At 39.1% G+C, this 27,691-nt stretch overlaps 1 protein-coding gene across 1 annotated transcript in view; it reads left to right on the forward strand.

Moving 5' to 3' along the window:
• Positions 1 to 7,250: 7,250 nt before the first annotated feature.
• Positions 7,251 to 27,691, forward strand: part of LOC128509828 (4-galactosyl-N-acetylglucosaminide 3-alpha-L-fucosyltransferase 9-like) — a 30,282-nt gene continuing 9,841 nt past the window's right edge. Inside the window, exons 1-3 of the mRNA XM_053481683.1 lie at positions 7,251 to 7,502; positions 17,034 to 17,090; positions 21,044 to 21,100. Coding sequence (XP_053337658.1) covers positions 7,251 to 7,502; positions 17,034 to 17,090; positions 21,044 to 21,100 — 366 coding nt within the window. The remainder of the gene's footprint in view (positions 7,503 to 17,033; positions 17,091 to 21,043; positions 21,101 to 27,691) is intronic.

The raw sequence follows: 27,691 nt of genomic DNA on the forward strand, positions 1-27,691 counted from the left end.
TGTTTTTTATGAGTAGCTTCCACCACGATATCACATTTATTATTATTCACTTCCAGGGATTGAGAGTTTGCTGAAGTTCGAATTGTGATTTATTCTTTAATGGTTTCTGATCTGTGTGTACCTTCTACATTACTCTGGATCCAATCATATGTCTTTAGTATTGTTGTTTGGAAGGGTCTGTCAGTGTACAGGCATGTTATTCCACAAGTTCTGACACATGTCTTTTTGATTACGGTCAAAAGCTTGTGTTCTCCACAACTTCCGTATCCTAACAACTTAGGATAGGACGATCCTACCATGCATAATAGTCATGCAACTACGCAATTATGGAATGACATCACAGAACAACTTACGATTATCATAAATGAATGCTTAACTAATGAACTTTAAATAAACACAACAACAGAATCCTAAAAATTAAATATGGCTCTTACAGTCAGTCTATGCTATTTAGTTCTCTCAGGTCAGAGCAATTTCAGTCTTCTTTACTACAGATCTGGCCATTAAAAACGTACGTTACGAGAAAAGGGATCTCGCGACTTGCCGCGGCTGTGCGTGGCAAGCTGTGAAAATGCCAAGTGTCGAGCTCAAACTGTCAATAGTGATATGTATTTATTCTTTATTTTCTTCTCTCCTTCAACGATGATACTTTTTTAACTGCGCTTTCTCCATTCAGTATTATTATTATTATTAGTAGTAGTAGTCTTCTTCTTTGTCTTTTGGCTGTTCCCTTTCAGGGGTCGCCACAGCGAATCATCTGCCTCTATCTAACTCTTTCCTCTGCATCCTCTTCTCTCACACCAACTAACTTCATGTCCTCTCTCACTGCATCCATAAATCTCCTCTTTGGTCTTCCTCTAGGCCTCCACCTGTTCCCTGCTCTCGCTACAAAGCACAATGTCATCTGCAAACATCATAGTCCATGGAGACTCCTGTCTTACTTCATCTGTCATCCTGTCCATCACCAAAGCAAACAAAAAGGGGCTTAGAACCGATCCTTGATGCAGACCCACCTCCACCTTGAACTCTTCTGTCACACCTACAGCACATCTCACCGCTGTCTTAGCGCTCTCATACATATCCTGCACCACTCTAACATACTTCTCTGCCACTCCAGACCTCCTCATACAACACCACAGCTCCTCTCTCGGCACCCTGTCATATGCTTTCTCCAAATCTACAAAGACACAATGCAACTCTTTATTACCTTCCCTGTACTTCTCCACCAGCATCCTCAAAGCAAATACTCTATACACTCCTGGACTTCCTCATTGCACCACCAAGTCTCCTTGTCCCCTTTTTCCTTACCTGATGATACACCAAGTACCCTCCTACCTGTCTCCCTGATCACATTGGCTGTAGTTGTCCAGTCAACTGAAAGCACCTCCTGACCACCCATAGCCTGTCTCAACTTCTCCCTAAAGACTACGCAGCATTCTTCCTTTCTCAGCTTCCACCACTTTGTCCCGCTCTGCCTTTGTCCTCTTCACCTTCCTCACCACCAGGGTTATTTTACACACCACCATTCTGTGTTGTCTGGCTACACTTTCCCCTACCAACACTTTGCAGTTACTGATCTCTTTCAGATTACCACCTGAGTGCTTCTGCCTCCACTCTTATATGTCACCCTATGTTCCTGCCTCGTCTGGAAGAAAGTATTTACTACTGCCATTTCCATCCTCTTTGCAAAGTCCACCACCATCTGTCCTTCTACATTCCTGTCCTGAAGACCAAACCTGCCCATCACATTTTCATCACCTCTGTTCCCTTCCCCAACATGTCCATTGAAGTCTGCACCAATCACCACTCTCTCATAGTATTATTATTAGTTGTAGTAGTGCTCCGAATTTATTATTGTTGTTATTATTCTTTTTATTATTATAACGCACTCACGCGTGTGGGCAAAATGATGAAGTACAACTAATAATACAAAAATGTATGATATGTTAGCCTAAAACAATATTGTTTTCTTGTGTTTATGCGCTTCAAATATACACTAAGCAATAAGCACTGCCTTTTGCAAAGTGAAAGTGAGATATGAGCAGATTTATCGATAAAACTACAGACATGAAATGAAAATATTCTATATATATGCTACTCGCTGAATACAACGTGACAGCACGCAAAATCCCCGGGCTTTGACTGCGCTTCCTCTATTCGTTAATACTGTAGTAGTACACTAAAGAATTGGTGGGTTTCTGTAAACACATCGTTGGGTTGTTTATGCTGGGTCAAAATTCTGTGTTATTTCGGGTACTTTAATCACACTGTTGGGTTGCTTTTGCTATGAATACTAAAAGTGCTGCATGATTAAACTCAATGCAAAAAAACGGAAAAAGAAACTTCTCCGTTTCCTCCCCAGACCTTTTGTTCCGGTGTTTATGCAGTAAACACATGGGTGAACACAATGATTTAAGAGTTTAATTAAACACAAATATATATATATATATATAAGTGGAGTAATAAGTGCCATTTTAATTCAAATCCAACATTTAAATGGTCAGTGATTGGTGCATGTGCGTCAACTCACATGTTCTGTAATATTTCATTGTCATTCATATTGCCGTTGTTTTAGAACTCTTTACGGAAGCATTCGCTAGTTAGTAAGTAAGTAAGCAAATAAAATGGAAATGAATAAATAGCTTTAAATGTTACTTCACTGTAGTAAAAGTACCCTAGCATGAGTTTATATATAATGAAAATATTATGTACAAAGAAAATCTAATTTATATATTTGTGTTTGATTAAATTATTAAGATTTTAATAATTAGTGATTGTTGCAGACATTTACACTATATTTGCGGAAGAGCTTGGCTTGTACAGACTACTTTACACTGATCAACAGTCGGCGCCCTGCTGTAACCAGCAGCTCAAAGGAGCAGTTATCAGCTACACGTAGCCTTCTGAGTTTGGAGGCCAGGGTTGGTTGGTTGGAAGCACGTTTGAAGGAAAAGATAACTTCACAAACACACACACAAACTCTCCATGCATGCACACCTATAGTGTGAGACGCGCGTGCGGACCAGTGGCGGCTGCTCTAAGACTACAAGGGAAGCTCCGCTTCCTCTAATATGTCAGAAAATAAATGCTCATATATGCACTGTGGTATTTATATTAGTTTTAATAAAAGTGCGTTAGAACACGTTCAACTTCATAACTAGCTCGTTTAGAATCAGGTATTTATTTTAGATTGTCATACATTTCCGTGCAGCACAGCGCGTTAAACCCTCCTGAAGCCCAGCCTGACTGGAGCTCTATGGGCAGCACAGAGGACCTTTTTTCACTGCAGAAAAGCTGGACAGTAATTGGATCTGTAATCTGGATTGTAATCTTCTCTGGGAGTGAATGGAGCAGTGAACGGGCCAGGACGCTGGGCTGCTGCATGATGATTGGAGGAGTTTAAAGGGCGGAACCCCTTTTTTGATTGTGTCTTAAGTATACATCAGCACTACAAAGATTCGAGTTCAGTCCCATGCGGTTTTGTAGGTGAAGTGGTACGACGACCTGCTGCACTCTGTATTGTTTGCTGGTGATATAAATCATTTTTGTTTGTACAAATCATTCTTTAAAAAAAACATATAGCGTTCTTGACTTTGTTTAGTGTTTCAGCATTGTAAAGTTAGTCCGTTCATATAATAAAAGTAGCTTGTGGAAGGGAAAACTAGCCAGCTAGCAAGCTGTACATAATGGCAGACGCAGACAATGCTAATATTGTTGACTAGCTTTTGGCAAAACCATTTAGTAGTCTTCCTTACAAGGAGAGAGAAATATGAGCTTCCCCTGTTTTAAAAGCTAGCAGCCGCCACTGGTATGAACACACACAAACTCTCCGTGCACACACACAAACTCAAACAAACACACATATATAGGCCAGCGCGCTCCGTGAGCCGATTTCTTCAAGTCCATAATAAGAGAATATATATATATATAGAGAGAGAGAGAGAGAGAGAGAAAGAGAGAGAGAGATAGAGAGAGAAAGTATAATATGACTGTCCATACAGTAAATAAAAAGAAAAGTATCAAATCCAACAATTATGTCTGATTTAATTGCTATCATTAACCATTTTTATTTATTTATTTTTTTATCTATTTTAGGCAGAGACGTCCGCTCTGTCTTGTTGATTCATCTAAACCCCCCTGAATTATTTGCCACCAGCACACACAGTTTGATAAATTCACACCTATCGTGAATAAAAGGTGAGAAGAGATTCCGCAGAATCTTCTGACACAGTGCTTGCTCTGAAGTACTATACTCGACAAGAATATAGAGGATAAGAATTATATTTATGATAAGATAATATAATTGTATTATTAAATTATTTAAGTAAGAACTTTATCTAAAAGCCAGACCGAGCAAATGTCTCATTCGCTGCTGAAGTAGTTAAATATGCTTATACTGTAGATACGTAGGTTACATTTTAAAAGTACAATCGCAAATAAATGACAAACTGCATGTAATGTTGTAAAATATAAATAAAACTGTATTAAACACAAATATATGATATGGTAGTATATAAAGTAAAAAAGCTATTTACACATGGGTGCTCAAATGTAAAGCCAATGCAATTATTAATGTATTGTGTATATTTAACTTCATTCAGCTGTTTAAGTTATATGAAAAATAACGTTCCTACCAGCCTACTATTATTTGCTGTTCAAATTTAAAGATGCCCTCGCGTGTGTCCCAAGACGAAGTAATACAAAGAATACAAAAGTGAATAATCTTTACACCGTGTTCCAAATTATTACGCAAATGATATCTTTCTCTGATTTTCATAATTAGTCAATGCAAATGACAGTCAGTATAATTTTCTAGTCATCAACTATTAGGGTATAATTCAAATTTCATTGAACAAACCTCCTAATGATAAAAAAACGCACTGCTCCAAATTATTATGCACAACAGAGTTAAAACATTTTATAGGTTGTAAAGAACTGAAAATAGGCTTTTGTTGAATTTGCAGCATTATAAGGTCATATTTACTGAAATCAAAAGTTTTTTAAATAAAAAACATCCTAACAGGGAATGTTACATCTTAACATAGGACCCCTTCTTTGATATCACCTTCACAATTCATGCATTCATTGAATTTGGGAGTTTTTGGACAGTTTCTGCTTGAATTTTTTTGCAGGGTGTCAGAATCGCCTTCCAGAGCTGCTGTTTTGATGTGAACTTCCTTCTATCCTAGATCTTTTGCTTGAGGAAGCTCCAAAGGTTCTCAATGGGGTTAAGGTCAGCTTTTTGAGGGATCCTACACCTTGAGGTTCACGGGACTCCAGAGGCACCAGCAGCTTCAAATACCTGTTTGCTGCTTTGTAATGGTCTTTTTTGCAGTTTTCGTGAAATATCTAATGTTTTCATACCTTGTCCAAGGTATTGCACTATTTGACGCTTTTCGGCAGCAGAGAGATCCTTTTTCTTTCACATATTGCTTGAAATCTGTGGCCTGCTTAATAATGTGGAACAACCTTCTTCAGTACTTTTCCTTTAATTGGACTCATCTGCCAAAGTAATTATCACACGTGTCTAAGATTCATTTCATTGATCCAAAGAGCTCTGAGACACAACACCATCCATGAGTTTAATTTAAAAACCAAACATTTTATGTTTATGACACTTACATCCAATTGGCATAATAATTTGGAACGCGGTGTAATTAATAACCTTTAATAAAGCTACAGTAATAAAGCTAATACAATATTGTTTCCAATGCTGAAGCAAACATGATTTTGTTTTAGTCTATATGCTAAATACAACGCGACATCGTGCTCCGAGGTGAACCCCCACAGACCCCAGTTCCTGTAATCCCTCTTGTCACCTTTCATTCGTGATAGGTGTGAAGTTATCAAACCGGTTTTGCTAATGGGGGGATTCGCAGAATTGGGTGTTTTAAAACAAATTAACAAGACCGAGCAGACATCTCTGCCTAAAATGTATTTCGCCAGCAAAATCTAAACATGAATAGAAAAATAAACATAAGTAGATATAAAATGTTTAATGGTACCAATTAAATCAGATTTCATAGTTGGATTTGATACTTTGAGTGTAATTCAAAAATTTACTGAATATATTCAGATTGTGTAAAATAACTAAACCGGTTTCCTTTCTAGACCACACTGTAAACCCTAGTGCTCAAAGTCATTAAACATATGCAGTATTGTTAACTTAAATAATTACAATTTGTCACGCTCTCAGCGCGCCGCGCTGATCAAAGACCGCCCTCGTCTGCTGACATTTCCCTTCTCACGCTGTCATGCTCTCCACCACGCTGGTTTGTTTTCCCACGCTGTCATCTCTCCTTCACACACCCCCGGACCGCCCCGCCGACACACCGGCTTCTCATCTGGCGCTGATTTCTTCCGGCTTATAAGGAGGATTATTGTGTGTTTTTTGCAGCAGTTCTCTCGCGTTCAAGTTCATGATTTCTTTTTCTCGTTACCGACCACACTTTGTCCCCGTTTTTGCCTCACGCTTAGGATTTATTATCGCACTCGGATTTAACGGCTTTGAACTTTCGCTTTCGTTTTTCTACTACGGCTCTGCTTAGTGTTTGTTTTGGCTCGTCGCCCCCGCTGACGGATTACACGGCTTTGGACTTCCGCTCTCGCCCCTCGACTACGATCCAGATTCGCCCTTCTACTGCTACACTGCTCCTCATCTCTTTGCTCTGCTCGCCCAACGCCTCACAGAACCACCTGCCTCTCTGCACCTGGATCCATCTCTCCGCCTGCTCGTTCTCACCCCGTGACACAATTAGTTTAAATTAATAGTCCTTGGTGAGTATTTTATACATTTTTTGAGTTTTGCCAACTTATTCGGGTTTACAGTGCATTAAACATTTTCTAAAATTCATTTAAAACCGGGGTGTCTAAACCCGTGGCTTGCACTTTCACTTTACGTTTAAGTTTAATCAAATAAACACAACATACGGCAAATATATCATCTCAAAGCTTTTATTTTTTGTGTCATAATGTAAGGGTCATAATGTAGAGGACTACGCGCCTCTGAGCTCAGCAAACGTCGCTTCAGCTCCGCCTTTGCTCGCGCCGGCGCTGAATGGCGAGGATGACGCGCTTCCTCCACCTCCACCTCTGCTCGTCGTTAAGGACGACGCGCCGCCGTTGAACGGCGAGGACGACGCGCTTCCTCCGCCTCCGTCTCTGCTCGCGCCGCCGCTAAATGGCGAGGACATCGCCCTTCCTCGCCTCACGGCTTCAAGGACATCGTGTCCAATCCTCCGCTGAGCTCCATGAATGTCGCATCAGCTCCGCAGCCGCCAAGTGCCGAGGACATCACACCAGCTCCTCAGCCCGACCCAGCAGACGGCGTGTCGGCCAAGTCACTCAGCTTCACGGACATTGGTCCGGTACAGGTTAAGCTGACGTGGGGCTTTGGGGACATGGTCATGCATGCAAGGCAGCAAAGCTCGGGGGGAAAAGGCAACCGCCTCTGGGTTAGGGGGCAAGACTCAGAACATTGGGGCGGGAGTCCTGGACCTCCGGTAACGCTCCGGAGGAGCATTTTATAAGGGGGGGGCGGTACTGTAAAGGCCAAAACGCCCACTGATTATGTTTGTTTTGTTTTAGTTTTAGTGGGACTTCATTTCCCATAGGGCGCCTCGGTCAGGTGACAAGAGCGCACACCTGAATCGAGGCGAGAAATTTAAGTTGATTATAAATAGCCTGACTGAACCTCAGTCAGGCGTCTAGCTTTTGTTGTTACAGATGGAGCCACGCCAAATAGCCGCGGAAGTGTGAATTGCGTACGAATGGCGTACGGCTGCCTTATGCACGCCGTAATCCCCCCTCCTTTTTCTTCGAGAAAGGCGTGTCAAGATTTCATAGTAAACACGCCCATTCAAGCCCTATTTATGCATTTACCTGGTTCCACCACTAGATGGCGCTTCGTTCTCAAGGACCCGTTAACACAAGCCAGCAATTTAGTTGCGCTGAGTTGCAATCACGTGATTTTAACAACCCACCCCCACCGAACTGACGCTGCCAAACTGCACTAGAGATGAAGATGGCGGATTAATGGACTATTCGCGGTAAGTGGTGTTTTTATTTATAAAATTTGTTTGGGATTAGTTTACAGTTTATTTTCCAGTTTAGTTTTTTTACCGGCCGTTTTGAAAATCACTGGCAGCACCAGCAGCGGTCAGATGTGACTTTAGATAACTTAATGATCTGTTTACCAAGTCTGGAGTTAACATTACAGCTTAATGTCAGTGTCACAAACTCACAATGTCACTCCTCTTTAACTAAAAAAGACACTAAAGCTTCGAAAATACTATTAATGTCCCTAATACAAAAGCTGCACTACCGGATGAAGAGTGTTTGTGCTCTATAAAAATGCCTTTAGAATCTGACCGCGTGTTGTCTGGATTAATTCAGCATTTATTTATTCTTTGGGTAAGAGTTAATCTGCAGGTTATATCTGTGAATATTATGTGATGCAGTTCATGAAGGACACAAGCTGAGGATAGATGTACAGGAGCTCGCGAGCTAAAGGCTCATAACCAGGATTATATTTTTCTCAGTTTGGCCGTGACTTTGCGCGGTAGCGCGAGCGCTTAGTTACCGAGATGGATAAAAACTCTGAAGTGTTTATCAGTTAAGGAGTGTGGGCGGGAGGTGTGTGTGTGTGGGGGGGGGGGGGGAGGTGTGTGTATGGGGGGGTGGGGGGGAGGTGTGTGTGGGAGGAGGTGAGGGGGGCTTCAGTACTCGGGTAGTTATAGTTTGGCTTCAGAGATGAACTAATATATACGAGTGTTATATCGCCTAACTTATTTGTATGAAAAGCGCATTTTAATTTAATGCAGACGATAATACAGACAGACCGGGGTTAACACTAACAAAGTTCAATGGTTAAAGTTATCCCAGTTTATTTACATTCCAGAATTCCCCAAAACAGTATTTTACACACTCTGTGGTGTAGGTTTACTAATATCTTTTATATCTATTACAACTAGATATTCTGTAAAGTTTATTTATCTTTGTCTTCACTAAATTCTTCTGTTGTCTTTAATCAGGGCTCCCCTGTGGAGGATTGGGGGGTCAGACGGATGACGGTTGGCCTTTTGGAGCTACTGGAGGAGCCTGAACAAGCTGTTAAAGGGAGCTGTAGGAGGGATGACGTCACAGTGCAACAGCTTTAGAATGATGTTTGGTCAGGTCTACTGTATATTCTGAACATAGAATTGCAAAACGTCTAATACTTTAGGGGGGAAACAAAGAATTAAACAGTTCCATCTTTAATATTTTTAAAAAATGATATTTTAATATAAAAGAACCAGATAGAGACTGATAAGCAGCTGGTGTTATCCGGGTATTTTAATGACCTTTAAGCAAAAATTAAACATGTTTTCACCTGTTTTATACAAATTATTTGTTTTTACTTTTACTTTTGACTAGTTTTGAAAGAATAAATTTTATTTTTAAAGTCATGTGTGCGTGTTTTAATTGTTGGGGGATTGTTTGTGTATTTAAAAATACATTTACTTAAACCAACAACTTCAATGTGCAAAAAATGGGACCCGACGTTGTTTTAAATAGTCAAAGAGTTGGGCTAATAATAATAATTATTATTATTATTATTACTGGTTATAGAAACGAATGAAAACAACAGTTAAACACTTGATCATATGTATCTGTGCTAGTTTGTGATTGTGACCCATAATAATTTTTTTTCTCAGTATACTTTTTTGGGGGGTTTTAAGAATCCATTAAAAGAGCAAAGACAAACTTGGAAGGTAAGAAACCTCAGTGGAGAATACTGACTATGACATGGTGCTAATTGCTCTGTGTGTGTGTTTTTGGCGGGGGGAGGGGTACTTCAGACTTACTTGTCTGTGCGCAAAATGTTTGTGTTAAACCAACGGAGAAATGCAGGAGCGCGCGCGCCCACACACACACCTCTCATCCACAACCGCTTTAACTGTTGTCTTGTAAATCGTTGATTAAACCTATGAACACAGCTGTTCAGCATCAGTCCTAAACACAAGCGCAGGGTCTGTTTTTGTCCTTAATTAAAAGACACCAATATGTTAATAATTTACACAATGATAACATGTTGTTTATGTTTAATGTTTATTTTGCGGGAAAAGGTAATAAGCAATATTTAAAATAAAACAAACCAGGAAGTAAGTGTTTCATACATTAAGGTGCTGTGTATAACCAAGTGCCCCAACAGACATAGCAACAGAGAATGTGTGCGCTGTGGGGGATTGGAAGGTGAACGAATATAATAATTTACAAGACAAAGGACGTTCAGAGGTGTGTTATACCCCCCTGCCACGGATTGCCGCCCATTACGCAATCGCTATCTTCAAAGAAAAGCCGCCGCCCCTTTTCATTCAAACGCGTTAGCGAGTGTTTTTCTTTCCCTCCGCTCGGTTTTGTGAACACAGTTGCGTTCAGTAACACGGTGGAACCAATTACATAAACAGCAGCAACAACAACCATTATGATCACACTTTGTTAAATTTATATTGCTTAAATATTTCGCAGCTCTGTCCTCTTTGCATTGCTACGTGTTTATTTACTTCCTTTTCGCATCGTATAATGCACTCTAAAATCGACACTATCAAACTTGGAAATTATATAATATTCAATCAAACATCAAGTTATTAAAAGTAACGAATTTGTCACTACTCTTCTCTCATGCAGCACGGCTAAAAAGATAATAAAAATTACACCAAAGTGCTACAGGTTTGGTGTCCGTGAGCTTTTCCTAATCAGGGTTAGACGGGGGGCATTTTGTGGCTGATCCAGTTACACTGTACTTAGATATTACACAGAGGAGAGATCACTTCTGTTCTCTTCATCCTAGCTTAATTTCATCTCATGAAATAATAGTAAGTTTTGTAAAGTTTGAGTTCATCTCCCCAGCCAGTGTTGTGTATGGACAGGGTAGCATCATGGCAGGATTGGTGTAATTTCTATTACCTTTTTAGCCGTGCTGCGTAAGAGAAGAGTAGTGACGAATTCGTTACTTTCGTTACTAGACTATTTTGTCTGCAAGTGAAATACATCGATACGTTAATAATTTACACCACGATAACATTACTGCAGACGGATCTAGAGACGTGACTTTGAGACGTTCACAGTATATTCGAACCGTAGACAGTGTTTATTCTGCATAACATTACAAAACAGCCATGTCCAATAAAACAGTGCATCTTTAATAAGCCACATTGGTTTCCAGTCAGTAGTAAAATTACCGAAAGACTGAGAAGCCCCGTAATATATATATATATATATGTTCAAATTAACGTTTCAGAGTAGCCTATATAATTTGTCTTGTCTGTTTACACTGAAATACATTGAAATATTTTATTAGTAGTAGTAAGCCAGTCTTTAGTAACCTTAAATAAATCACAATATAAGCCCTCTCCCGCGCGCACGCTCTCTCTCTCTCTCTCTCTCTCTCACTCACACACACACACACGTACACACAAACAAATAAAACATGAAATCGCGTAAAACCAAATGAAACTATGGCAAAAATATATAAGCAGTAAAAATTACAGTAGTATCCTGTAGGTGAATCCTGTCCTGATAACAGGCGCTGACCCTCTGGAACTGTTTAGTTCTGTTAGTATTGTGTTCAAGTGTGAATGTTTAAGGGGATTTAATCTGTCTCTGCTGCCGCATCTATTCACCGTAGTGATAAGTGATTAATGTCCCATCAGATCTTTAATGGGAGACGTTATACTGGTTAAATGACCAAAGACATACTGATCCGTATGGACAGATATTTGTTCCAGATATTATGCGGTATTAATCGATTTGTTTTGCCAATTTTTGACTATCAGCGAAAAAAAACATTAGCGAAAACATAAAAAATATAACGAAAACAAACCCAAGCAGAAGTTAAATTTTAAGCGTTACTTTGCAGCAAAATATTATCTACCAGTGTATTAAACGGAAATAGATAAAATACACCGTAATGTAAAATACTGTACATAGCCCGCATTGTATTCCGTACCTACAACGACTAGTATAGATAAATTACAGATGTTACCGTCTTTAAGTATTATTAAGGATGTCGTGAAAAATATTGCAATAAGTAGTTTTATTAATTAATTTAATCATTAATTAAAAATAGCATAAGCATCATGGATTGTGTATTGAGGGATTTAAATCTGTTTTATGAATCGTTTTTTATCCCTCTTTTTTACCACATCATCTATTTATGAAACTATGTTGATGTAAGTTATGTTATATATATCAAATATAGTAACCGGCTGCTTGGACACTGCAGTTAACTGAAGCAGTCAATGCTCCATCTGGCGGAATTATACAGCATTGCAACCATCTTTTTAGAAAGCGCATGGGGGCGTTTATGGGGCGGGGCATCGTTAACTACGTCATCGCGGGGGATCACATTCCGTGCACGGATCGATCATGGTCCTGTCACGGTCCTGTCATGGACCTATCATGCTCCAAGCGGCTGTTTGACGTGGCTCCCACTGTATAATTAATGTTGTGGATGTTGTGTAAAGGTATGGTTTTGTGCTGCTTGCCTTTCTTAAGAGAATTATAGTAAAGATTATAAGGTGCTCTCAGAAAAGAGCTTTTGTTTTGTGCTTTACTTTAATCAAAGACGAGTTCCTTGCCTCTGCGATTATGCCACGCAAACATCCACAGCCGCATCATGACACATAAATGCAGTGTTCAATTACATTCCAGTGTGTCCACCCTGATTTCTAACCACTACTTGAAGGACTTGAAACAACCTATTTATGTATTAATTACATGCCTTTCCTGGAAGTACCTCAAACCAGAATTTATTAATGGCAGTAATTAAATCGGATTTTGTAGTCGGTTTTGCTTCTTTTCGAATATATATATATATAAAATTATCAAAGAAAGAAGTCTTTATTTAAGAAAAGTCTTAAAATTTGTAACATTTTTATTTCAGTAAGTGTCCTATAAAATGTTTTAAAATTATTGAAAATATTCCTTGTCAAAAGATAATTTTCATTTGCATCAGATGCCAAAAAAAGAAGCAAAGAAAAACAACTGCTGAACAATCTTCAGAGAAAACCCAAATATAGTTAGGTTTATAGGGGGGTATAGTATAGCTGCATTTTGTATTTATTCAGATTATCTTTGTGCAATATTAAATGATGAAGATGATGAAATCATTTAAGTGTGAAAAATAAAAATAAAAAAAATGAGGAGGCAAAAACCCTTTTTACAGCACTGTATATAGAATTGTATAGAATTTGAATTTAATCACATCATGAACAAGTCAGAGGTGAATGTTATTAAGTAAAACTTCCCAAAGACTGTAAATAATCTTTTCCTCTTAATTATAATAAGGATCTTTATAATTAAATGGAGAGATTGGCAATTTGAGATCTCGTTATGTTTAAATTTACTTAAAAACAGACTCCAGGTGGGACGTGTCTACTTTTATATTTAATGTGTGTGTGTAAAGACATGTGTTAAGCTGACTGAACACACTCTCCCCTGCCTGTACTCCCCATAAATTATAATAGTGCAGCAATAATGAATGCATTCAGGCAGACTCACCTTAAATCCGACTCTCCCACGGAACCTCCAGCTGAGAGTGAGACTGACTGCTCCTTGACATTCAAGTTTTAAAACATCAAAAGTGTCCCAACCTGTTTGTTTGCTTTGATGTTACGTTTATTTGTGCTGCAAGTCAAACAATCAGGACCGAGGTTCAGCCCCGTAAGAGACAAAAGTCATGGTGGGAGTTTACTGATGATGTATCTAACTTCTGATCTTAGGTTAGAGTGGAGAGTTTGAATCCCCCCAGTCCTTCTGCAGAAGTCTTAGATGAACGCTCGTTTATTTTATGTTCACTCGTTCTCACTGTCTCGCTCTCTTTAATTCTGTAAGGATTTCACACGAGGAGCGCACAGAGGACTTGGCTTTTAAACCTGATACTTATAGATTTTATTTATTATTATTAGTATTAGTATTATTATTTACTTCAGAGTGGTGTGTGTGTGTGTGTGTTATAAAGTTATTTCTCACTTTATTTTATTGATGTACACCACTCTGGTCAACCTTCTTTATCTGCTCTGAGTGTGATTTAAATAATTCTGATGACTTTAGCATTTGGAGCAGCAGGAACATTGTGTTAAAGCTTGTGGTACAGTAAGTATGTACACAGTTCCTCTTCACTAGTGTAAATAATTAAGGTGAGTTAAGTGGACATGTCCCCCTGTCTCAGTGTCCAGGTTTGTTTGTGTTATTCACGCTGTCGTAACACAAGCCTAATGTTCTCAGGGTGTGAATTCCAGAAAACAGGTTATGTGACATACCCGGGTAAGTTTAGGAGTAAGTTAGTGGATAACCTCAACTTTCGATTCCAAAAACAGAGGTAACTTTCTGGGTAAGTATGTAACCATAGCAACTTACTCTCTAAAGATAATCTGCTCGGTAGCAGGTTATGTTCCAGGGTAAGTTTATTTCTTCATTCATCTCATTATTATCTAGACACATTTTTTTATTATTATCTAGACACAATTTATTATTTTTTTTTTTTATTATTATTATTATTATTTTATTTTTTTATTTAATTAAAATTGAAAGAAATGAATTTCTTTCATTGTTGTGAAGCTGCTTTGAGACAATGACCATTGTTAAAAGCGCTATATAAATAAAATTGAATTGAATTGAATTGTCTGTCCAGTCAGATTGTTACAGATTATCATGCAAAACTGTCTAGGCAGAATTGAATGAACCTTCTGCAGTCCTTAGATCTTTGCCTGAAATTTAACCTGCACTGTAGTTGAAATCTAAATGTTGAGTAAAATTCAATTCAATTCAATTCAATTCAATTTTATTTGTATAGCACTTTAAGCAATTGTCATTGCCGCAAAGCAGCTTTACACAATCAAAAGAATTATTTAAGTTTGTATGATATGTAAATGTGTATGAATTAAAATGGTCAGTTTGTCCCTAGTGAGCAAGCCGAGGGCGACAGTGGCAAGGAAAAACTCCCTGAGATGGTAATAGGAAGAAACCTTGAGAGGAACCAGACTCAACAGGGAACCCATCCTCATCTGGATGAAACAGAAAGCAGTAAATGATCTGCATTTATACAGTGTGTAGGGTGGGAGGCAGTTCAGCTATAATAGCTGATGTTAATTGATGTTAATATGGAGTCCAGGTAGTTATTGAAGACCCAGGTAGACTTGTAAGAAGTTCCAGTCATGAACTATCGAACTGTCAAGTCCCCAGAGAAACAGTTGCCAACACCAGTCAAGGCCAGAACCATTTTCTCAGCTCTTACCAGACTCTTCTTTCCAAATTCTTATGTGATGTGACTTCTGCCAAAACTACCTTCTTCAGACAAAAGTTGGAAGCCTCTGCACATGATCCTGGCAAACTCCACAACATCTTCTCCTCACTACTCAACCCACCGACTCCTCCTGCCCCTTCCTCTCTGACTGCTGACGATTTTGCCACATTCTACGATGGGAAGATTGCAGCAATCCGCCAGTCCTTCGCTCTTAACCAAGCTCCTACCGCAGAACCTCAGGACCTTTCCTTCCCTCCTTTAGCAAAATTTTCCAACCTGTCATCTGATGAGATTCAACAGATGATCTCGTCATCTTACCCCACCACCTGTTCATTAGACCCAATCCCTTCCACAATGCTCCAGGCCATCTCACGGGACCTCCTTCCCTTCACCACAGCCATCATCAACCAATCCATATCATCTGGTCATGTTCCTGCCGCTTTTAAGAAGGCGAGGGTTATTCCCATCCTCAAGAAACCCTGCCTGGACCCATCAGAAGTTAACAACTATCGCCCGGTATCACTGCTCTCTTTTATTTCCAAAATTCTTGAAAGAGCCGTTTATAATCAAATGTCTCTTTATCTCTCACAGAACAACCTTAATGACCCAAACCAATCTGGATTCAAAGTGACACATTCCACAGAGACTGCCCTTCTGTCAGTCACTGAGAAGCTCCATGCTGCTAGATCTGCTAAACTGTCATCTGTCCTCATCCTCCTGGACCTGTCAGCTGCATTTGACACGGTGAACCACAAGATTCTATCATCTATTCTTACAAGCCTTGGAATTTGTGGAACAGCGTGGCAATGGTTTGCTTCTTGGTTTGCCCCCCCCCCCCGAAAAAAAAATAAAAAATTCTTAGTTGTGTTGGACTAATGGCACTTAATTATTAACCTAGTTAACCCAGTGTAAGTATGTATCCAATTATGTAAACATTAAAGCACTTTTTGTAAGTCGCTCTGGATAAGAGCGTCTGCCAAATGCCTAAATGTAAATGTAAATAATTTGAAGTCATGCCATTATTCCTGAGATTCTCGAGTCATACAGGGAGAAACACAAAAATTCAATCATTATTTTATGATCACGAAATTATTTCAAATCTCCTCAGGAACTGGCAGCGACATTTCTCATTTCTAGTCCAAAGGCAAGACATGTCTGAACAGTATTTCACCCAGGGACAACACTTTGATATCACTGAATGATAAAACATAAATGGTAGAGAGGTAAGCATGCTTTTATTTTTTGATCACATTGTTAAGTCTTGGTGTTTACCTTAGCTTTCCGATCACAATTTAAAATTGCATTTTGTATGCACCCTGTATGCACGACGTATGGTGCAACAAGATCTAATGTGTTCTTATCTATGTGCTGAAGGTATTTAGGAAATACAGTCCGTAAATTACACTGGTGAAAGTCATCTGAGGTGATAAAACAGTAATGGAATGGGCCATCTCTTTTTACAAACAAAACTGGGTGACAGATGACTGAGATTATATGTGGAGAAAGTACTATTTTTAACATGTAAATGGGTATTGTTCAAGTATACCTGAAGGACACAATCTTCAGCGAGGTGAAAGGAGAACATCAGGTCTGAATGTGGTGAGCAGGTTCATGGTCATGGAGCAGGTTTGGCCCGTTCGGGTTCACTGAATGGACTTTGGAGAAGTCCTAAATCAACCCTAAGTTAAAGTGAAAACAGTACAGATGTGTTTTTTTAAACACTGTGTCTGTGCGGGTGTGGTGTCAGGAACTGGACAGAAATATGAGGATATCATTCAGAAGACTACAAGATATCAAGCAGACAGTTTGTTTTGTATATTTAAAAAAAAAATGTTTTAGAGGTTTAGAGATATAATCATCACACCAGCAGGAAGTTTTAACTTCCATTTAACAAGACAAACAAAGGCTACGTTCTGTAACATTAATGTTAACGGGGAACAGCTGGGACATACTTAATAAATATATTATTTTTTAAATCACAATTTTAAATTGCATTTTGTATTCACTCCGTTTATATTTGTTTAATATTAAAATTTGTTTGATGACCTGAATGATTAAAGTGTGACACATAAGCAAAGCAAAAAATCTGTAAGGGTTCATCTACTTTCTGTCCACCATTCATTTGGAATCTTCCAGAAGATAACCAGATCCGAAGTGGCGACAATCAAATAAGGAATGATGTCATCACATACATGTAAATCTTAAAAGTATACAGGGTGATTTACTTAAAAGAGGCTTTAAATATTCTGTAATAACTCTCCTAGGATGAAGGAATCTGAGTGAAACAACATGTAATGTGATCCTCAGAATATGGAGCTTCAAATCATCAGGACACTCCCGAGTCAGACCGATAAGGTACAGTAGGGGTGCCAGACTGCCACTGTGCCGTTTAACACCGTCCCAGTTCACTCCAGCACTCGACTTCTCATCAGGATAGTGGTGTACAGTCACGAGAAGCGAGTCTGTTGGGTCACCCATTTGTTTAAGTGATGTCAAAGTGAATTTAGGAAAAAATATGGTGTTCCTGACATCCAGTACCTTTCTGTTATTCAGTGAAACTGAAAATGACAGGATCGTTGATTCCTTCTCGCGGCCAAGGCCATCTGAAAATGTCTCAGGGCACAATCGGTGACTTCGTCTGCAGCAGTTGACTACGAGGTCTTTGAGATGCTTCGCACAGGAGATGGGGAGTATTTATTTACCATGTCAGAGTTTCAAGTTTCAAGTTTTATTGTCAAATGCACAGTAAAGAAACATGCCCCTGATATCCCTCCCTCCACCCCCCAGACAAGGCACTTCTCATTTTGCTGCCCGTGAAAAAGTAAGTAAAGTAAATAGGTATAAAAGGAATAGGTATTAAAAGTAGAATAGGAAAATATGCTTTATTTAAAAAAATATTATTATTATTATTGTGCAGGTTTCAGATTGTCTCAGTTATATTTAGATGATTGTGATTATTATTGTGCAGATGATTGTGAAAAGTTCGCAAAGAATGTTCTAAGATCTGTGTCAGATACAGATGAAAGTCCAGTTGGTAGTCCGTGATTGTGAAATTCTGTCAGCTATTTGGGAGTTCTTTAGCCAGGAGGTCCTGCATCTCACACTTCTGGATCTACAGCCTGAGGAATCACAGAACAGTCTGTGTCAGGATCCCTGCTATCTGTTTCACCCAGATGAGGATGGGTTCCCTGTTGAGTCTGGTTCCTCTCAAGGTTTCTTCCTATTACCATCTCAGGGAGTTTTTCCTTGCCACTGTCGCCACTCTCTGCAGGCATTTGCTGTCCATAACAGTAGTCCTGCCATACCACACGATGATGCAGTTGGTCAAGATGCTGTTGATCGTGCAGCTGTAGAAGTTTAAGAGAACCTTAGAAGACATATCAAAGTTCCTCAGATGCCTAAGTAAGTGCAGCAGCTGCTGAGCCTTTTAACCAGCTTAGTGGTGTTTAGTGTCTAAGTGACTTTATTACTGATGTGGATGCCTATAGTAGATATTTAAAACTGTACACCCTCTCCACTTTGGGCTCCTGGATGAACAGTGTTAAATAAAGTATTTTCTTGTTCCTCATGTCCACTATCATCTACTTAGTCTTGTCCGTGTTGAGGGACAGGTTGTTATCCTCACACCATGTTACTAGACTATCCAATTCCATCCTATAGGCTGCTTCGTCCCTACAATGATGCGTCTCATCACTGCGGTGTCATCTGCAATCTTCAGGATGATCTTGTCCTTGTGAGAGATGACACAGTCGTGGATGAACACAGTGTAGAGGATAGGGCTGAGGACACATTCCTGTGGAGTGCCTGTGTTTGTGATGATGCTGGTTGAGATTGTATTTCCATTCCCGACAGACTGGGGCCTGCCATTTAAAAAGTTCAAAAGCCAGTATCAGAGGGAAGGGGCAGGCCAAGTGTAGACAGTTTATGGGTGAGTTTATTGGGGATGACCATGTTAAAAGCAATGTTGGGATTACTTGGATTACTTTTTTGATGTAACAAGTAATCTTGTAACACTCTGCAAAGATATTAAACCTAGTTACACTAAAGCAAGGTATGAAATCTGACTTCTGGTGGGGTGTAGACTTAGTGGAACCAAAAAAGATGAACAACAACAACTTATCCAAAAAAACTAACGAAACAACCCAAAAGGTGCACCAAACAAAACAGAATATTGAGTGTGAGTGGGTGGATAGCATCAAATGTCCAGAGTCCTGAATATTCTGGAGTGTGTTTGAGTGTGTGTGTCAGAAGAGATGGCTTGGTCTCACCAGTATGTCGAATCACGAAAACGTAACAAGAGCGTTAGCAAGTGTGTCCAGCAAGGGTGAATCCAACTAGGGTAAATCCACTAGGCACGGCAATCACCCTCTCTCTCTTGTAACAAATCCAGCACGTTCTCTCCTCATACTCTCCACCCCGAGTCATTTTTCTACTAACGTACTAATGGCCACCCAGTAAAACTGCGTAGGTGAGATAGGGGTATGATGATTCATATGATGACTGGAGTAAGTGCTGCTGGTCTATAGTCATTCAGACAGGTATATGAGTTCTTCTTAGGAAGGGGGCAGATGGTTGTGTTTTTGGAGCAGGTGGGAACAGTGCACTGAGGAAAAGGTTAAAGATGGAAGTGAAAACATCAGTCAGCTCATTGGCACAAGCACCCAGGGATGTTGTCTGGCCCTGCTGTCTTTACATGGGTTAATCTTCCTCAGTGCTTTGTATACCTGGCCTAATGAGAATGTTGGGGGAAAGGAGAGTGGACCGGTAGTCTGGGTGTGTACAAGCCTCCTATCTGTGCTGTAGCTGGAGGTCTCAAAGCATGTGTAAAGAGATCATCTGGCAGGCTATCTATGGAGCTGATGGTGGTGGTGGTGGTGGTTCTGGTCCGATAGTCCCTGATGTGCTGCAGGCCTTGCCACATCCTCTTAGAGTCATCAGTGGAATAGAAGCCTTCCAGCTTCTCTCTGTACAGCCCACATCCCTGTCTTTCTGAGAAAAACAGTCCTGCAGGTGCTTTTAGTCTCCAGAGTCCAGAGTTTGGTGACGGGATTTGTTTGTTTCAGAAACAGAGAAATGCGGTCCGAGTGTCCAAAAGGGTGGGGGGGTGCAGTCCTGTATGCACCACGTATGTTGCCGTAAATGTGATCTAACGTGTTCTTATCAGTGGTGGGAATATCTACATGCTGAAAGTATTAAGGAAGTAAAGTATTTAGGAAATACAGCCGGTAAATTACACTGATTAAAGTCAACTGCGGTGATAAAAACAACATTGGGATGGGCCATCTCTTCCGCATTAATGGTGGAATTCTTATCAAATACTTTTCTAAACAAACAAAACTGTGTGACACATGAACTATTTACAAATGACTGAGATTATATGAGGACAAAGTAAAAAAGAAAACTATTTTTAGCATGTAAATGGGCATTGTATCTGACCATTTTGATTCATACACACTCACATTCCATACAAACTTAAAAATTATTCTTTTGATTGTGTAAAGATGCTTTGCGACAATGACAATTAATAAAAGATACAAATAAAATTGAATTGAATTGTTTAATATCCTGAAGGTCAGCGAGGTGAAAGGAGAACATCAGGTCTGAATGTGGTGAGCAGGTTCATGGTCATGGAGCTGGTTCGGCTCGTTCGGGTTCACTGAATGGACTTTGGAGAAGTCCTAAATCAACCCTAAGTTAAGGTGAAAACTGTACAGGTGTGTTCTTTTAAACACTGTGTCTGTGCGGGTGTGGTGTCAGGAACTGGACAGAAATATGAGGATATCATTCAGAAGACTACAAGATATCAAGCAGACAGTTTGTTTTGTATATTTAAAAAAACCTGTTTTAGAGGTTTAGAGATATAATCATCACACCAGCAGGAAGTTTTAACTTCCATTTAACAAGACAAACAAAGGCTACGTTCTGTAACATTAATGTTAACGGGGAACAGCTGGGACACACCGAGACCTTTACAGAGGCAGGTGCTTAAAGAAACGAAGGGAAACATGGAACACGATTTAAAAGAAAACACCATACACTCAGACAACATCCCTCATGGCTGTTTTTATAAACCATAGAATCCCATGTTACAGTCTGTTTCAATAAGGGCTGCTATGGCAAACCAACCATACTATAGGCCTATATATTATACTATAGGAGTTGATTTCCATTAAAACAAGCTCTAAAAACCTATACCTGTTTTGTACATGTATAGGTGCTCAGACATGTAACAGAGAAAAGGATCTGCGTTGTTTTCTTTGTCTGCTGAGAGCACAGATGTCACACTGATTAAAGATGGGTGTGAGAATGAGCTACGAAAGATAATAAGCTCTGTCTGCAGTCTGTCTTTAACATCAACGTAATAGAATTATTAGAACTTCTTCCCAGCTTGGAGATTCACTGTTGGAATTCTTGCTGTGCTCTGTGACTGTCAGACCTTGAAATGTCAGAATGTAGACTTGTGTCCTCCTTTAAAGCAAAGTCAGCCTGAAATGAACCCAACACTGAAATAAGAAACCTAAAATTCCTTTATCAACATTACTACAGAAAAGAAAAATTACATTTGGGCATACGCTCTTATCCAGAGCGACTTACATTTTTATCTCATTACACATCTGAGCAGTTGAGGGTTAAGGGCCGCGCTCAAGGGCCCAACAGTGGCAACTTGGTGGTTGTGGGGTTTGAACCTGGGATCTTCCGAACCGTAGTCCAATGCCTTAACCACTGAGCTACCCCTGGACAAATTACAAGGTGGCCTTGCAGCACCAAATGTTCAACGCTTCTTTTCAGCAATTCAACTGCAGTACCACTACTTCAACAACTCAGACAGCCTGGTGGGAAGCTCACAAGATCACCAAAACAACTCTAACGCCATGTAGATACTACACAGTACTCCATTCCACTTTCCAACATGGCAGCACAAAGGAATCACACACCTTCAACACCTACTGGGGAAAAAAAAAAAACATAACCACCTGTGATTTAATACACCAATGGAGAAGGATGGAGTTGGGGAAGAAGAGTTCGTCTGATACCAACAACTTAAATTCATAATGAAATAAAAAATTAATAAAACTCATAACCACTAGACAGAGCCTTCCAAATTAACTGATGACACACACACACACACACATGAACATTTCTGCAAATTAAAAAAAAGGGAGAAGAAAAACTTAGTTCTTCTACTTTTTCTTTATTATTATTATTATTATTATTATTATTATTATTATTATTATTACAACAACTACTACTACTACTACTATTATTATTATTATTATTATTACTTTTATTATTATTATTATTATTATTATCATTATTACTACTACTACTACTACTACTATTATTATTATTATTATTATTATTATTACTTTTATTATTATTATAATTATAATTATTATTATTACTACTACTACTATTATTATAATTATAATTATTATTATTATTATTATTATATGTTAGCATTACTAACAACATACACATCACTGCAATATTCCCCTACAATTATTATCATTATGTTTAATTTATTATTATTATTATTATTATTATTATTATTACTTTTATTATTATTATTATTATTATTATTATTACTACTACTACTACTACTATTATTATTATTATTATTATTATTATTACTTTTATTATTATTATAATTATAATTATTATTATTACTACTACTACTATTATTATAATTATAATTATTATTATTATTATTATTATTATTATTATTATATGTTAGCATTACTAACAACATACACATCACTGCAATATTCCCCTACAATTATTATCATTATTTTTAATTTATTATTATTATTATTATTATTATTTAAATAAGAAAATAAATTTTACTGTTAACAGATAATAATACTAGAAAGTCATTATAGTTACATTATTATTTTTATTTATATAATATTTATTTTATTACTCATCATATTTCATTATTACGACTATTGTTATTACCCAGCACCTAACTGTCACTGTTGCCACTATTATTGTTCTTATATACTTTATTTTTGTATGTGTCGTTGTAAATCTGTTTGGATGCTCCGGAGGTCTTTACTACCTGCAGACTTCAGGCTCTGTGGTGAGACGCTGCCAAGCCACAATGCTGTCGACTTTCCTGTCTCACGAGGAAGTGCAGCTTTCATGACTATGGTTAAATTCTGTGCATTTAATGCCTGAGTTATCGTCCCAGAGTTCCTCATGTGCTCTGGACCACTCCGCTCTGTAAAGGTGTTCCTTTCCTTCAGGAAGCCAGGCTCCGCCCCTGCTGTGTAATGCTCAGGGTTAACCCTCAGCCCTGATAGCTTGAAGCGTGTCACGGCATCGCCCAGACGGGTGAGGAGGATTTAACTTTAAATTTAGGTGAGTTTAATCTTTACCTTTTAACAAGCAGGCGTGATTTGCTTTCAGTCCATCTGACACTGTGATGCCGTCTAATGCTCATACAGTGTACTAATATACTGTATACTAATACTAACACTCAAATACAGCTGAGTTAAATACGCTTATTCTGGTCTTTTTCTCTTCTGATCTTTAAAGTAAAACTCAAGATTAAAGGACATCAAAGACATCGCACTACATAAAACACATTATATATACTGAATTATACGAGATTCTTTTTTCCTCTAGACCTTTACATGAAATTGTTACAAACTTTTAAAACCTGTCTGCATGTTGGTCTTTTTTATTTTCATGTCTTGATTTTAAATCACGTAGTGCACTTATTAACTTTTATACTCGCACTGATGAAGATTTTATTTATTATTGTTTGACAGAAAAACACTTGTTTCAATGAACCATACATGCACACACACACACACACACACGCATGCACGCACCCACCCACACACCCACAGACACACACACACACACACACACTTTCCTATGTTAGTGCGAGTTAAGGCAGGTATGTTGGTGCAGAACAAACATTAAACACACAACAATATAAAGAGAATTTCACTTTGATGAACAAACACAGGTGTCATTGGAGTCACAATGAAAAGACAGACAAAAGAACTAAAATGATGCTTTTGGTCTTTAAATGTCGGTTGTCACAAACCTTTTTGTCTGACATCTTGTTGCCTTTAACAGTCATAAACATCATAAACATGGGACAGAATTATGGTTAAAAAAAAGTTTAGAGCCTAGTCAACATTTCCCAGGTATTTGTATTAGATTAGATTAGATTAGATTAGATTCAATTTTATTGTTATCATGCAAAGTTAATTTATAAAGAAAATTGAATGCTTTGAGCATCTAAACAAAAGTGCAAAAGTGGCCTATTTGCAATAAATACCTGATAAATGAGGGTTCGAGTCCGTATGGACAGAGAGTGATGACTGCAAATCCTTCCTAGAGCAGAGGAATAGGCTGGAATCCTTCAGAGGTACAATAGGAGTGTTATGGGGTGCGGTATGGAGAGCCGCACCACAAGATGTTTTTAATGATTATAAGAGCCTTGACACAGGGCTTTAGAGAGGGTCAATGAAATAGGAGTGTTTAAAGTGCTTGTGACGCTCACGGGAAGCCCTTTCTGTTCTGACATTCAATTCAATTCAATTCAATTTTATTCAATTTTATTTATATAGCGCTTTTAACAATGGTCATTGTCTCAAAGCAGCTTCACAAAAAATTAAAGTTTTTTTTTTTTTAGAAAAGAAAGGATAATATTTGGAAGTGTGTATGTGTGAGAAAAATGTGTCTAGATAATAATGAGATGAATGAATGATGAATGAAATGTCTCTGATGAGCAAGCCAAGGGTGACGGCGACAGTGGCAAGGAAAAACTCCCTGAGATGGCAATAGGAAGAAACCTTGAGAGGAACCAGACTCAACAGGGAACCCATCCTCATCTGGGTGATAACAGAAAAAAAAAAACATCATCATGTGTGTTGTGCAGGTGAAAGTACAATATAACAGAAATTCTTTAAATTAACATGAAGTCCAGTTCAACATAGGGATGAGTCAGTAGGTGCAGAGGGCAGATGGGATCTGGCTCACTGGGAGCACAGGAGCAGGATGTGTAGCTCCAATCATAATAAGGCAGGGTTGGCCTTTGTCTACTGAAGCTGGCACAATCTCCAGATGCCTCGGGATGGGTAGAAAAGTACAGAACAGATGGAGAGAATAAGCGTAGTTGCCATTCAGGATAGATGTACTGGAGTATGAGGTTATGGGTTGAGTTACGCGTATGCCAGATTAAAGAGATGCGTCTTGAGTCTACTTTTAAACTGGGAAACTGTGTCTGAGCCCCGAACACTGTCTGGAAGGCTATTCCAAAGCTTTGGAGCTAAATATGAAAAAGCCCTGCCCCTTTTTGTAGAAAATTCTGGGAATTACCAGAAGTCCAGAGTTTTGTGATCTTAAGGGACGTGGTGGATTATAGCGTATCAGAAGACTGGTTAGGTATGTGGGAGCTAAACCATTTAAAGCCTTGTATGTAAGTAGTACTATTTTGTAATTAATTCTAAATTGAACAGGTAGCCAGTGCAGGGATGATAATATAGGTGTTATATGATCATATTTTCTGGATCTGGTGAGAACCCTGGCGGCTGCATTTTGGACTAACTGAAGCTTGTTTATTGAGGATGCAGGACAACCACATAGTAATGCATTACAATAGTCCAGTCTGGAGGTCATGAATGCATGAACTAGCTTTTCTGCATCAGATACGGATAGGATACTCCTAAGTTTGGCGATATTTCTGAGATGGAAAAAGGCTGTTTTTGTGATATTGGAAATATGATTTTCAAAAGACAAGTTACTGTCTAATATTACGCCCAGGTCTTTTACTGTTGAGCTGGTAGTAACAGTACATCCTTCTAAACGCAGGCTGAATTGTGAAAGCTGTTGAGATGGCGTGGGATTAATTAAGGAACTTAAAGGAAACAAAAGAAAGCTGAAAACATAAAATAACCAGAGCTCCGCCGTCTACACGAGAACGGACAGGGCTCTGGAAACTAAAACAAAAACTAGAGATCCTCGTGGGGATTTTGCCCTTACCGAGGATTTATTAGAGAGAGGGAGGCTCTTAATTTGTGCTTTGCACTAGTATAACTAAGAGCGCACGCTTAACAGAGGCGTGTCGCTCTCTCTTTCTCTCTCTCTCACTCGCTGGCGTTTTAGGAAGACAGAGCATGGCAACACCTATCTGCATGGGCTCTCCCGGGTCTTCCAGCTCTAGTTCTTCTTCAGGCCCAAAATCAAGCATGGGATATGAAGCCTCCGTCTCTGTCTCCATGATCGGAGAAGAGGCTTCGTGCCTATAGCCAGGGGAGCGACACTAGGCGCTTGGCATTATAAGGAGGTTTTTATAAAAAAAGACACCTTCTAAGTCTACGAGTCCATCCTCAGACATAAAGACATATTTATCTTTCATTTGTTTATCTAACATGTTTTTAGATCTCTATGATACATTCTGGGTTTGTGGGTGGGTCACTGGATCACACTGAGCCGACCCTGACGTATCTTAATTATTTCAGATGCAGATTTGTGTCTATTTTACTCAGAGTTTGTGTAACATGTGTGTTGGCTGTGTGATGGGACGGAAGGTTGGACGGACAGATGGATGGATGGATGGATGGATGGATGTAGTGAGTACTAGTGTACTATACATTTTCGTTGATGGTACAAGAACTTGGTGAACACTCGATCTCCCAGAAGTCACTCATATTTCATCCTGTCTCTGCACCAGCCTGTGAGCTGACTCATCACTGCTAGCCCACTAATGTAACACCATTATATGAGATATATGATTTAGCATCACACACAGTAAACCTGATCCAGGTGCAGGTGAAGGTCTTCAGGCTCTTTAGACTCCACGTCCGCAGTCATATGTTTAGAAGAACCGGAGACGGCTGTCTGGCATGTTCGAGTTGCTGGCTTTGAGCGGTGGGCTGTGATCGTATAGACGCTGTTATGTTACGGATTTCATGCCACCGTTGATTGACTTTACATTATTGACAGTGATGAGTGTGTTGTCTTCACATTGGACTGCAATGTGCAATGTTCGCAATGAGCATGGTGGTGAACTTCCTGAGCAGGAAGTATGAGCAGACACTAACAAAATGCTGGTCAGATAGTGTCACTGTTCTGTCAGTGTGACATGCAGCTAGCTCAGATATTAGCATGTTTGAATCTGGAATGCTGATGTGGACGGCGTTTGGGTGAAAACCACGTTCCTGACGTGGTTCCTTCCTGACACGTTCCTTCAATGTGTAGTTATGCTACGGAAGTCTTTTCAGCCGACTGCAATTAGACTTTACAATAATTCTGTTCTGTCGAGAGAGGGATCTCAGAGGGCTCGTATACATTCTGTCTTCACTACACTGGATTATTTGCTATAAAGCCCCATATAAGTCACATCGTTTATTCATTTCATTCTCTTATTGATTAATATGTGCTGGT

This window comes from Clarias gariepinus, chromosome 2 (assembly GCF_024256425.1).
Source record: "Clarias gariepinus isolate MV-2021 ecotype Netherlands chromosome 2, CGAR_prim_01v2, whole genome shotgun sequence".
NCBI lineage: Eukaryota > Metazoa > Chordata > Actinopteri > Siluriformes > Clariidae > Clarias > Clarias gariepinus.